The 12,256-nt window shown below is 34.1% G+C and overlaps 1 protein-coding gene across 1 annotated transcript in view; it reads left to right on the top strand.

The window, feature by feature from the left end:
- LOC118278130 (hemicentin-2) overlaps positions 1 to 12,256 on the top strand; it is a 161,705-nt gene that overhangs the window by 124,234 nt on the left and 25,215 nt on the right. The window contains exons 7-8 of the mRNA XM_050700260.1: positions 970 to 1,176; positions 3,982 to 4,127. Coding sequence (XP_050556217.1) covers positions 970 to 1,176; positions 3,982 to 4,127 — 353 coding nt within the window. The remainder of the gene's footprint in view (positions 1 to 969; positions 1,177 to 3,981; positions 4,128 to 12,256) is intronic.

Raw genomic sequence — 12,256 nt, 5'->3', positions numbered from 1 at the left:
CTCGATACTTTTCTGCCAAACACTCCTGATTTTTTTGATCTAACGTTGTTATTATATTTAATAGATATTTTAGATAAAAAAAAAACTAGCCAAATATGTCACTTAAATCCAACAAATATGTCACCGAAAATCTTCCAAATGAATCACTTTGCAAGGGAGGTCAAAGTATCCCCCAGAACATCGCACTATGAACTATATTTCCGCTGGGTGAGCTCTATAACTTGTTAAAGGCAGTTAACATCCCTAGAAGTCACGAAAGGTCAGCGCAGTTAGCTCAGAAGGATCTAAACTCTAGTCAGATAAGAGACGGTTAAAGTTCAAGTAACTCACAGCTCGTAACCTTGTTGGTAGCACCCTACTTGTTTACGCTCAAAACTCGACTGAAAGTTATGCTGCAGCGCAAAATTTGCTGAATTCAGAAACGCCCAAGTTCTTCAGCCCAGCATAATTGTTTAATACCAGTTCCTTTAGAAAGGCTAGACTTTTTGTATGTACTTACCTAAGTTGTATAAAGTGTTTAAAGTTGTAATTTCCGTGGTTGTACTGATAGGACTAAGTTATTGTTTGCTATGAGCTGGTAACTTGGAAGGTTTAACAAGCTACGTTGATTTAGTGGGTGCAAGCTGCTGAGATGATTTTAACTTCTTTATGTAATGAATCAGACACCTAGCGGGTTTACCGGGGCTCCGGCTCGAAAAGTAAGAGTAGGAACGGGGTGATTTTAGTCAGTAAAAGTCTGAGTCTACCTCGCGTCTCACTCAACGCGGGAGAAGTCATTAGATGAGTTCCTCACCACAAAAATAATTTTATAATTTTCTTACTGAGAATGATTTAATTTTAATTTTAACGAAAATATTGTGCATTGAGTTTATTCTGTTGTGAGAATCAACAAATGTAATCGTACGAATCAACTTGATTCAAGTTCTGAACTAAAGCTTGCATAATAACCTCACCTTGTTTTTCCACCAGGTCGTCCGCAGCCCACCCTCACGTGGCTGATCAACAACAAGCAGATAGATGACCACACCATCCTCAAGAATGATGGCAAGGTCATCGTCAGCCGCATCAGCATCGGAGGAGCTGAGAGGAGCTGGTTGAACACCAGCATCAGGTGTCAAGCCACCAACACGCCTTTGCTAAGTCCTCATGAAAGAACTGCTCGCGTGGAAATGCATTGTAAGTAGTAGATTAAAAAGTTATTACAAAGTGTCTTATACGGTCTTCTTTATAAGAACCCACATTTTAGAAGTAATTATCTTTACTGAGTCGTGGTGGCCTGGAAGTTTAAAAACGCCGCTTCTCATGCAAGAAAATAGACGGTGCGTGTTCAAACCCTGCTAACAGCAAGAACCAATGTGACTTTTTCCGAGTTATATGTACTTTCTAAGATTATTTAGATATCAGTGACAAACGGTGAAGGCAAACATCGTGAGGAAAGGTGGATTTGTAATTTCTAGTTATAAGTTTGAAATCGCCAACCCGCATTGAGCAAGCGTGGTAATAAATGCTCAAACCTTCTCTGTGTGAGAAGAGGCCTTTGTTCAGCAGTGGTTGATATGTGATGCAAATATTAAAGACTAGCTTTTGCCCGCGACTTCGTTCGCGTGGAATAGTGACTTCCGGCAAATTTTTGGTTTTAACCACATAGTTCCCATAGCTATAGGCTGATGATGATGATGATGATGATGAGTTCCCGATCTCGCGGGATCTTTTCAAAAATGAGATGTGGAAGATATTCCAGGGAACTCTTCAAAAATCAACATAATGAGCTCTGCGTTTGATTTTAATAGATGTATACTCACTTAGGGCGTTTTAAAAACGGACTTTAACTAAAGAAATGAACTTAAGATTAACTTAAAACTAAAGAAAGCTACGAATTACGAATTTATAACAATAAAAAAGAAATTATATTAGTATCCTTTATGCTATAATAACAAACTAAATAATTTAAAAGAAACGACTTAAATCATCTAATTAATTTATAAATTAGAAAATTTTATTAAAAAAACTAACTACAGTAACTACTAATAATCGATATCAAACTAAACCTACGTTAAAAAGTTCAACCAGAAAACCAGGAAAACCCAACAAATAAACTTATAATACAACGAAACCAATTTAGAATAAGCTAAGACAAATAATCATACGACTGATAATACACATTTTCTACAATAGTACCGAAGCGCTCGGCCGATTAATTGTAACAAAACCATAGCGCAATCTAGATCCCAACGCCATCTATCGAATAAAGACAACTTGGATTATTTATATACTCCGTTCGGGCATTTTCTTTGTACTAAAAGTTTAATTATATTGATATAATTTTTTTCATACTATTTGTTAACTTTTTTCGATGAATTAAAACAATAACATGAACCGAAGTCGTGTAACGAATTTATCTATACTCCGTTAGAGCGTTAACTAAAAGTTGTAATGTTATATTTTTCATTGCTTTTTACTATTTTGTAGTATGAATTAAAACAATAACATGAACTGAACAATTGTTATGCGCGATCAATCTATCTACGGAGTATAGGAACAGCCCGAAGTTCAATTCCGTACTATAAGTACGAAATTGAACTATAGATGGCGCTGTATGTTAAATTTAAGCTTATTTTTTTTATTTTTATTTTATATTTTAGATTTATTTTTATTTAATTTTATTATTTTATTTTTATTTTATTATTATTTTATTTTTATTTTATTTTTATTTTATTTTTATTTTTATTTTTATTTTTATTTATTTTATTTTTATTTTATTTTTATTTTATTTTTATTTTATTTTTATTTTATTTTTATTTTATTTTTATTTTATTTTTATTTTAATTTATTTTATTTTTATTTTATTTTTATTTTATTTTTATTTTATTTTTATTTTATTTTTATTTTATTTTTATTTTATTTTTATTTTATTTTTATTTTATTTTTATTTTATTTTTATTTTCTTTTTATTTTATTTTTATTTTATTTTATTTTTATTTTTATTTTATTTTTATTTTATTTTTATTTTATTTTTATTTAAATAAAATTTTTTGAAATAAAAATATATCTATGTCCTTTCTAGACTAAACTATATCTGTACCAAATTTTCCGTCAAATAAGAAAATACATAGAATACGTGAGTAACTATTTATGAACCGAACATAAGCATCCCACAATATATTCGTGAAAACCGCATCCAACTCGGATCAGCCGTAGATTAGCGCGCACAACGAGTAGACAAACAGAAAACAGACAAACAGACAAACAGACAAAAAAAATTATTACATTTTTGGGTTAGACATGACATAACAATAACCCCTGCTATTTTTTTTATTTTTATTTTCAATGTACAACAAACGATTTTAATATGTATAGATAAACAATTTTTCAAGGCTCAACCAAAATGTATTCCCGTCCCGTATTACATGGGACTAATAACATAACAGGTAAACCGTTGGGATAAAATTGATGCAAAAATAAATTTATCCCAAAAATAATGTGAGTACATGGAAAGTTTTATTCTGGGGTGTCTAGTAAGCTAAGGACATGGAAAGTTTTATTCAAAAGTGTTAGGACCCAATACTGTAAAGGGTGCAAAATACGTTGAGCATAATGTGGCCAATTTTCTTCTTTGCTTAATAAAGTAATCGCAAGTAGTGGCAGACTCGTTATGTTATTCTGCGAAGTGGGTATATTAGTGTGTATGTTATAAGCTATTTTTTATTAGATATACTTGTATTACGTAAAATCTGTCTAGACTACTTTACCTATTTTCCAAAAAAAAAGAAAATACATATAAGTAAATCTTAGTTCGTATAAATGAGTAGAAAAAAATTACTTGAAAAAGATCACGAAATTATTAGTCTCGTTAACGTTGCAAAAACTCGTCAAAATTATAAAATTTGTGCACACCAATTTTTAAAGTACTCGTACAGTGCCAAAATACCTAATACATTAGATGCATTTTCCCTATATTGATACTAATACTTTTGTCTACAGTGCGACCGACATCAGTGATGATAACCAACAAACCTGGGCAGATGTCAGCTGACTCGGAGATCACCATCATCTGCGTCACCCATGGCAGTAGACCGGCAGCCCAGGTCACCTGGTTTAGGGAGAACAGAAGATACACGAAGGGAAAGGTAAGATGAGTGAAGATTATGAGAAATTTTTCATGGAACGACTATGTATTTTTGGAGGTAATATCTATCGTGAGACATACTAAATTAAATAAAAATCACCGTTTACTCACGTAAATTAATGGAATAAAAGAATAGCCTATAGCAGTAGACTGCGCAACGTCGCCGCGTCTGCGCACGCTGTTCCTCTGTGACTCGAAACTAGTAGAGCTTTTCTCCACTAATTTGCGTGAGTTAGCCGTGATTTTTAGTTAAGACCAATTGTATGTTACACTTATTGAATGACTGACCGATTTGGAAGTCTTGGGAGAGATCTATGTTGGACAGTAGACGACTTGTGAGTGATACGACAAAGATGTAGCTATAATGATGACACTATTGAACATAGTTCGAGCATAAACCAATAGATGGCACTATAGCCAAAATAAGCAACCATCCTTATGTAAAAGACCACTAAGTTTCTTACTTAGTCGAATAATCCTTCGCTTAACACAATTTTAATATCTATTACACCTACGTTAATATACCTTTTCCTTTCTCGAATAACTAGTTGCGAAATTCAAACTAAGAACTAGTTAGTATGTAATTCAAAGCACAGAATTTGCATGTAAGTTCTACAAGTGGGTTATCAAACATTTGCCAATGTAATGATGAGTGTGGGATGTTGCAATGATAAGTGTGGGAGAGCCATGCTTCGGCACGAATGGGCCGGCTCGACCGGAGTGATACCACGGCCGAGCAGAAAACCGACGTGAAACAACGCTTTCATTGTGTGAGTGAGGTTACCGGAGGCCCAATCTTCCCAATCCCCGATTCCCCAACAACCCTTAAATCCCTAACCCCCAAAAGGCCGGCAACGCACTTGTAAAGTCTGGTGTTTCAAGTGTTTAGTGCGATTGCTTACCATCGGGTGATTTACCGTCTGCTCATTTACCGGCTTATTCCATAAAAAATGCCTTCGAAGAATAAAGGGTCTGACGCCATTTTGAGAGCCATATTTTTTCTCCGAAGGTAAAAACCACAATCCTTATACATTAAAACATTTTGATTATTACGTAAATTTTAATGAAGGGATAATGAGTTTGTTTGGTGTCTCAGGGAATAGGGAACACAATACGATTAAGTATTTTATATTTAATTAGCAAGCGAAAATGTAACTTGTGGTTTTCTAATACAGTACATTATGTAATAAATAATGAGTTTAAAGAAAATTGTGGTTTAAATGAAACCAGTAATACATATTAATGAGTAGAAGACAGTATTTTGCTTTTTGCTACATTTTTGATGCTAATTAACCTAGTTACCGACTATAAAAACTAAATGTTGTCATCATTATTAACCCAAATACGTCTAAAGAGCTGTCTCTTTGACATAATCGTAACAATTAGTAAATGCTTTAGGTGGCTAGACATCACCTAGTCTGGAGGCCATAGTTGGGATGTAGGCAATGGAATTGTCCCATATTTCATGACACTCATTTGAAAACAGTTGTGCTTAACTCTTAGGTTAAATAAAAGCTTGACATATTTGTGGAATGACGATGTACGCGTTGGAGATCTATGGTTCGACACGAATGATCATGACTTCTGCAATCTCCAACCCCAAAATACGAAATTCCCCATATTTAAATATTTTTATAACAACTATCGTGAGACATAAATTACTGTAGAGTGTTGAGTAGGTTGCGTGACGTCAGCGCACTCTATTCTAATGGTGTAAAAGTCCCTCTGTGACTCGAAACTAGTAGAGCCTTTCTCAATATTTTTACGCATGTAAACCGTATGTTGTATTTAGTTAATAACAACATACGTTGTATTTGGTTCCTTTAGTATAATGAGAGTGCCCACTAGCGGCGATCGATTGCTTACCATCAGGTGATCCGTCTGCCACAAAAAATACTTTAATTTATCTACTTATTTGACTTCTGTTAAACACCACTTAAGTAGTCAAATAACATTCAATTTTACTTCTTTAAAAAAGCAAGAGATAGACTATAATAACATCCGAATCACCAAGTAATGCCCTGTTTATCCAGGTTAAATGGATTAGCGAACATCTAAGTTTACGTATAGAATTAGGTGGATTCCCTCGCAGGGAGACGGCGAAAATTAATGATGCTTAGTTATCATGGCATTTTGGAGCCGAACTTCGTTAGAATTAGAACTTGTTCAGATAACGCGATCTGTGATAGATTTAGCTAAAATTCCTGGAACCTTTTGTCTGGTGTGTTGTGAAGTGCACTCGTATTTTGGAATTAAAATGTGCCGGTTTATTAGTGTGACTATCATGACATTATAGTCGCTAATAAAATGTAATAGTTAAAATGGACATAATTATCATTATCTATAATCAGAGAACGAATTACTTTTAACTAAACTAAACAATCACGGTTTACTCACAAATAAATGGAGAAAAGCTCTTGAAAACGTACGGTATAAGCAGTAAGTTGAGACTGAGTCCCTCTGTGACTCGAAGCAGTAGAGCTTTTCTATGTATACAAGAACGCCAGTAAACAGTGTTTTTTTAGTAATTTAATATGTCTCACGTAGTTATTATAAAAATACACTACATTTTTAATACATTAGACATCATTTTACAACATTTTTTTCAATGTGGCAATGAACCTTTAAATCTCCTACTTTATTCATTTACATCAGGAGATAACAGAAACATGTGTGTACACACAACATCAACGTCAATAAAACCATCAAAACACCTCACAACCAATCACAGCTCTCCATAATTACCGCACACTAATCTACATAAAACGTCTGGCTCTGACCTTATTTTTCCATTCCATCGTCACGTCTGAACAAGCTCTTAGATGTGCAAACTTCTAGTCCCAAGTTGGTCTTAAAGTCTAACGAAGATTACGCAAGAACTTTATCCAGTTATTTTGAGATCTTTTTTCTTTTCTTTTTTCCAAAAGGTGTTGGTGGGTTGAAGTACTAATTGTACTGGGATTAATCTGTAGTTGCAGTGGTGGGGAATTAATCTTTTGTTATATGTATAGCTTCTGGTGTGGTGAGGGAAACTGGTACTTTATGATGAGTGATTAAGGTATCGTTTTGAATATTCCAATTCGAAGTTCATATTGGTTTTCTATAATTATCATCTTCGGTAAGTTTCACCGCGGTACGTCCAATCCAAGCATTTTTTTTAAACGTTGCCTCACTCTAATATTTTCTCCTGCTTCGTGGGTGCGTTTACAAACATACGAGTTCACAAACACACGTTACAATTTCACATAAGTTGTTTCACACTGGTTTCCTATGAGGCCGGAGTGATACTCCGGTCGATACGGTCCATTTGTGTTAAAACATGGCTCTCACGTTAAAAATAAAACCTAGAGAAACTGTCTCAACAAATAATAAGCGTCGTAAGTCTTCAAAATCTTAGGCCTATGTGATGAATGACTTATCTGTGTCAACGTCGAGTCTAGCTAGATTACAAGGGAATCTTCTAAAATGATCAATTTATACCTAAAATTTAATCCATTTCCAATATGTTGTGGTCAGCCCATGCCAAAACCTAGCTTCTAGTCTAGTAAGTAATCCATTTCACTTTAACTTATCCCTAAGATTCAGTAACCATGTACCCATTGTATTATTTATTTTGCAAAGTATTAGAATAAAACAACGTGTCTAGGAAATCAACTTGAACGAACTGAAGAACATTTATTAAACCACAGATAAAATATACATGTTACATACTTAGTACTAGATGGAGCTAGGTGTATTCTTATTTTTATATAAACTAACACCCCCACTATATAAAAATAATACAAGTAACTCATTTTTCTACCAAACCAACAGCATTCACAAAGGCTTTATGCTTAATTGAATTTAAACTTTTAGTAAGCAAATCAGCTGGCATATCAGCTGTACATAGGTACTGAACATTTACCAAATTTTGAGCAATAATCTCTTTACAAAAATGAAACCTTATATCTATATGCTTAGACCTATTATGAAAAACAGGATTCAACAGTAATTTTTGTGCACTTTGGTTATCATTGTACAGAATAATAGTATATGAACTGGCAGTTATTTCACATTGTAAGTTTCGCAAATAAATAGCTTCTTTACAGCATTCAGAGATACCTATATACTCTGCCTCTGTACTAGAGAGTGCAACAACCTTTTGTTTCCTGCTTTCCCAAGATATTGCAGCACCTGATAATTGAAACACAAAACCTGTATATGACCTTCTACTAATGACATCACTGCCCCAATCGGCATCAACATAACCAATAATTTCAGAATTAAGTTTTGAGTCATATTTTAAAGCATAATGTTTTGTTTTCTTTAAATATTTCAAAATTCTTTTTGCATGACACCAATGTTCTTTAGTAAAACAATTGTTAAATTGACTCATGTAACTAACTGAGAATGAAATGTCTGGACGAGTTAAGACAGACAAATACATTAAACTACCTATCAGGCGCTGGTATGGTATGCTAACATCACATTTGTTGCCTGTACTAAGGTTCAATTTACATTCCATTGGTGTATTTGAAATATGACAATCCAACATATTAAATTTACCCAACAACTGGTCTATATAACTCTCTTGGTCTAATGTTACAGAATTTTTATTGCACACAACTCGCATACCCAAACATTGTCTTATAGGTCCTAGGTCTTTAATCTTGAAATTGTCTCCTAATGACCTTTTTAACTTTATTACTTCATTACAATCATTGCTAAATATGAAAAAATCATCGACATACAGAGCAATTACAGTTATATATGTCTTGGTTCTCTTAATAAACAAACAAGGTTCATATTTTGATTTTATATAACCAATGTTACATAAACAGTCTTCAACCTTTCTATACCACATTCTTGAAGATTGCTTAAGCCCATAAATGGCCTTTTTTAACTTTAAGACTTTACCATCATTTAAATCATCAAAACAATCTGGCTTTTGCATAAAAATATCTTCCTCAAGATATCCGTTTAAAAAGGCTGTTTTTACATCTAAGTGTGTTGTTTTAAAATCTAATTTTACAGTCAAAGCAAACAATAATCTTAACGTAGAATATCTAACCACAGGAGAGAATGTTTCATTGTAGTCCACACCGTGTCTCTGAGTGAAACCTTTTGCCACTAGACGCGCACGATACAAAACTTTACCATCCACATCACACTTTTTCTTTAAAACCCATTTACATTGAACCACACAATCACTATTATTTGGAGCTTCAACTAACTCCCAAGCTTGATTCTCCTCAAAACATTGAAGTTCTTCTTTTACTGCTTTTTGCCAATATTCTTTCTCATGTCCAGTCAGAGCCTCCTGCAGGGTTAAAACTCCAGCTTCTTGAAGACAGACATTTTGTTGGCTACTGAAACCATATCTATCAGGTTGTTTTCTGTTTCTAGCTTCCTTTGTGGTAGTTACAGTTTCCTCTAAACTTTCTTCATACTCACTGGGTATATACTCAGAATCAGAATCATTTGTAGACTCTTCTTGGGATGTTAGAGTATCAGACAAGCTTTCTTTCATATCCCCCACTGAAGATGCCTGGTCTGTACCTTTAATAGTTTCATTTACACTCTTCTGTTCTACTACTGCTATAGTAGTGTTTTCTTTCTCGACAACTATTACATCACGGCTGGTTATTATCATATTCTTAACTGGATCATACACTCTGTAACCTTTACTCGCATCAGCATAGCCAACTAGAATACCTTTTTGGGCCTTTTTATCCCACTTTTGTCTCTTTTCTTTAGCTATGTGTGTCATTACCGTGCTGCCAAAAACTCTCAGATGACTTATATCTGGCTTCACACCATGCCACAGCTCATAAGGTGTTTTTCCTTGTAACACTGACAAACCTGTGCGATTTTGTAAATATACAGCCGTGTTTGTAGCTTCAGCCCAGAACTTCTTGCTTAACTGTGCATCAAAAAGCATGCACCTTGCTTTCTCGACTAAAGTTCTGTTCATTCGTTCACTTAGTCCATTCTGTTCGGGAGTATATGGACATGTCGTTTGATGAACAATTCCAGTTTTCTTTAAATAATAATTAAACTCAGCATTACAGAATTCTCTTCCGTTGTCACTTCTTATAATTTTTATCTTCTTATTTGTTTGATTTTCAACTAACGTTTTGTATTCTATGAAGCTTTTTAAGGCTTCGTTCTTATTTTTCAGAAAATAGATAGCTGTCATTCTACTAAAATCATCCACAAATAGAATGAAGTACTTATAACCTCCAATAGAATTGCACTCCATAGGACCACAGATATCTGTATGAATAATATTCAACACCTCTGTACTTCTCTCACTTACATGAGTAAAAGGTAATCTAGTCTGTTTGCCTTCACAGCAAACGGCACAGTTAGATTTTGTGATATCAACTTTTTCTTTCAAGGTTAATCCATCCACTGTATTCTGCATTTTATTTAGACATTCACTGTTTACGTGTCCTAACCTGCGATGCCAGAGCTCACCCGATATAACCGCTGCTGCAAACATGTTTTCTTGAAGTTGCAGCTTATAAACTCCACTTATTAACAATGCGTAAGCCACCAGTGTACCTTTTCGATTATATATTTCACAGGCGTTTGTAGTAAACACAACTTTATTCCCTTTGTGAATTAATTGACTAACTGATAGTAAGTTAGTTGTTAATTTCGGTACACAAAACACATCCTTTATGTCCACATCAAAATTGCAGTCATTAACCTTGGTAGAAATTCTTATATCACCCGAACACTCAATCGGCACTTGTGTTTTGTCAGCAATTGTAATGGTCTGACCTTTCTTTTCATTTGAAATATTCGTGAGCCATTGTTTATTTGCCGTTAAATGCACACTGGCTCCAGAATCAACATACCAATCTTGGTTGTTGAAATTTCCGCTTAGAAAGACGGCACTGAACACATTTGTTTGTTTACGTTCGTTGCCTTTATTATTCGATACTTCAGCCGTGCATTGTGATTTATAATGACCTATTTGTTTGCATCGATAACATTTAATTTCTTTCTTCGTCTTTGTTGACACTGCGCCGCCATTTTGGCCTCCATGATTTTTACTAACCATAGACTTTCTGGCCGTCGATGAGTGTTGCCCACCTTTATAACCGCTAACCAAAGCGCTATTTGATTCATCATTCGTTCCGTTCATTCCGTTTTCCGATTCCATGTCAAGTAACTTACTTTTAATTGCGTCTGTTGTTATTTGAATTCCCGAATGTTCTATGGCCATTATCATGGGGGCATATTTTTCAGGTAGCCCTGCCAATAATAATGAACCAATCCACTCGTCATTTAACTGAAATCCTGTGTTGCACAACTTTTGCCCTGTTTCTATAATTTGTGTCACATAAGCAATCATGGATACACAATTTTCAAGTCTTATAGAAATCAGATTTCGTAGTAAGGTTATTCTTCTTGCAAATCCGGAATCATCAAATAAGGCCTTTAGCTTCTCCCACAAATCCTTTGTAGTAGAAACATTTCTAATGTGCACATATAATGACGAATCAATCGTGAGAATTAGCTTCGCTTTTGTTTTTGCATCATCCTCGGCAAACAATCTTGCATCTTCCTCAGGTTTAATGCATTTCATCATCCCTTCTAGGATCAAGAAGTTTTCCGCTGCAAATTGCCATTCGCTGTAATTTTCTCTTCCTCGTAATTTAGGCACATTGACAATGTAATTTGCCGCCATAATTTTTGCTTCTTGAAAACGAAATGATTTCCTACGCTAGCTACACTAAATATCCTACTGCGAATTATTATCACACTAATTACTGGATAACTTTTAACTTTCGCGATATTTTAGCTAATAAAACTAAGAGCCATATATTTAATTTTCTGGGCCCATAACCTATTAGAATAAAACAACGTGTCTAGGAAATCAACTTGAACGAACTGAAGAACATTTATTAAACCACAGATAAAATATACATGTTACATACTTAGTACTAGATGGAGCTAGGTGTATTCTTATTTTTATATAAACTAACACAAAGAACTCTTTAATGTATTTTTATTTACACGGATAACTAAGTAGTCACTGTAGCCAGATTAAACTTGCAACATAAAAGGTGGTAACCACATAAAATCAAAATCATATATGAAATAAATAATTTTGAACATCAAGCAAATATTACAATA

This window comes from Spodoptera frugiperda, chromosome 18 (assembly GCF_023101765.2).
Source record: "Spodoptera frugiperda isolate SF20-4 chromosome 18, AGI-APGP_CSIRO_Sfru_2.0, whole genome shotgun sequence".
Classification (NCBI taxonomy): Eukaryota; Metazoa; Arthropoda; class Insecta; order Lepidoptera; family Noctuidae; genus Spodoptera; species Spodoptera frugiperda.
Note: the sequence above shows the minus strand (reverse complement) of the source record. Positions and strands in the feature narration are given on the sequence as shown.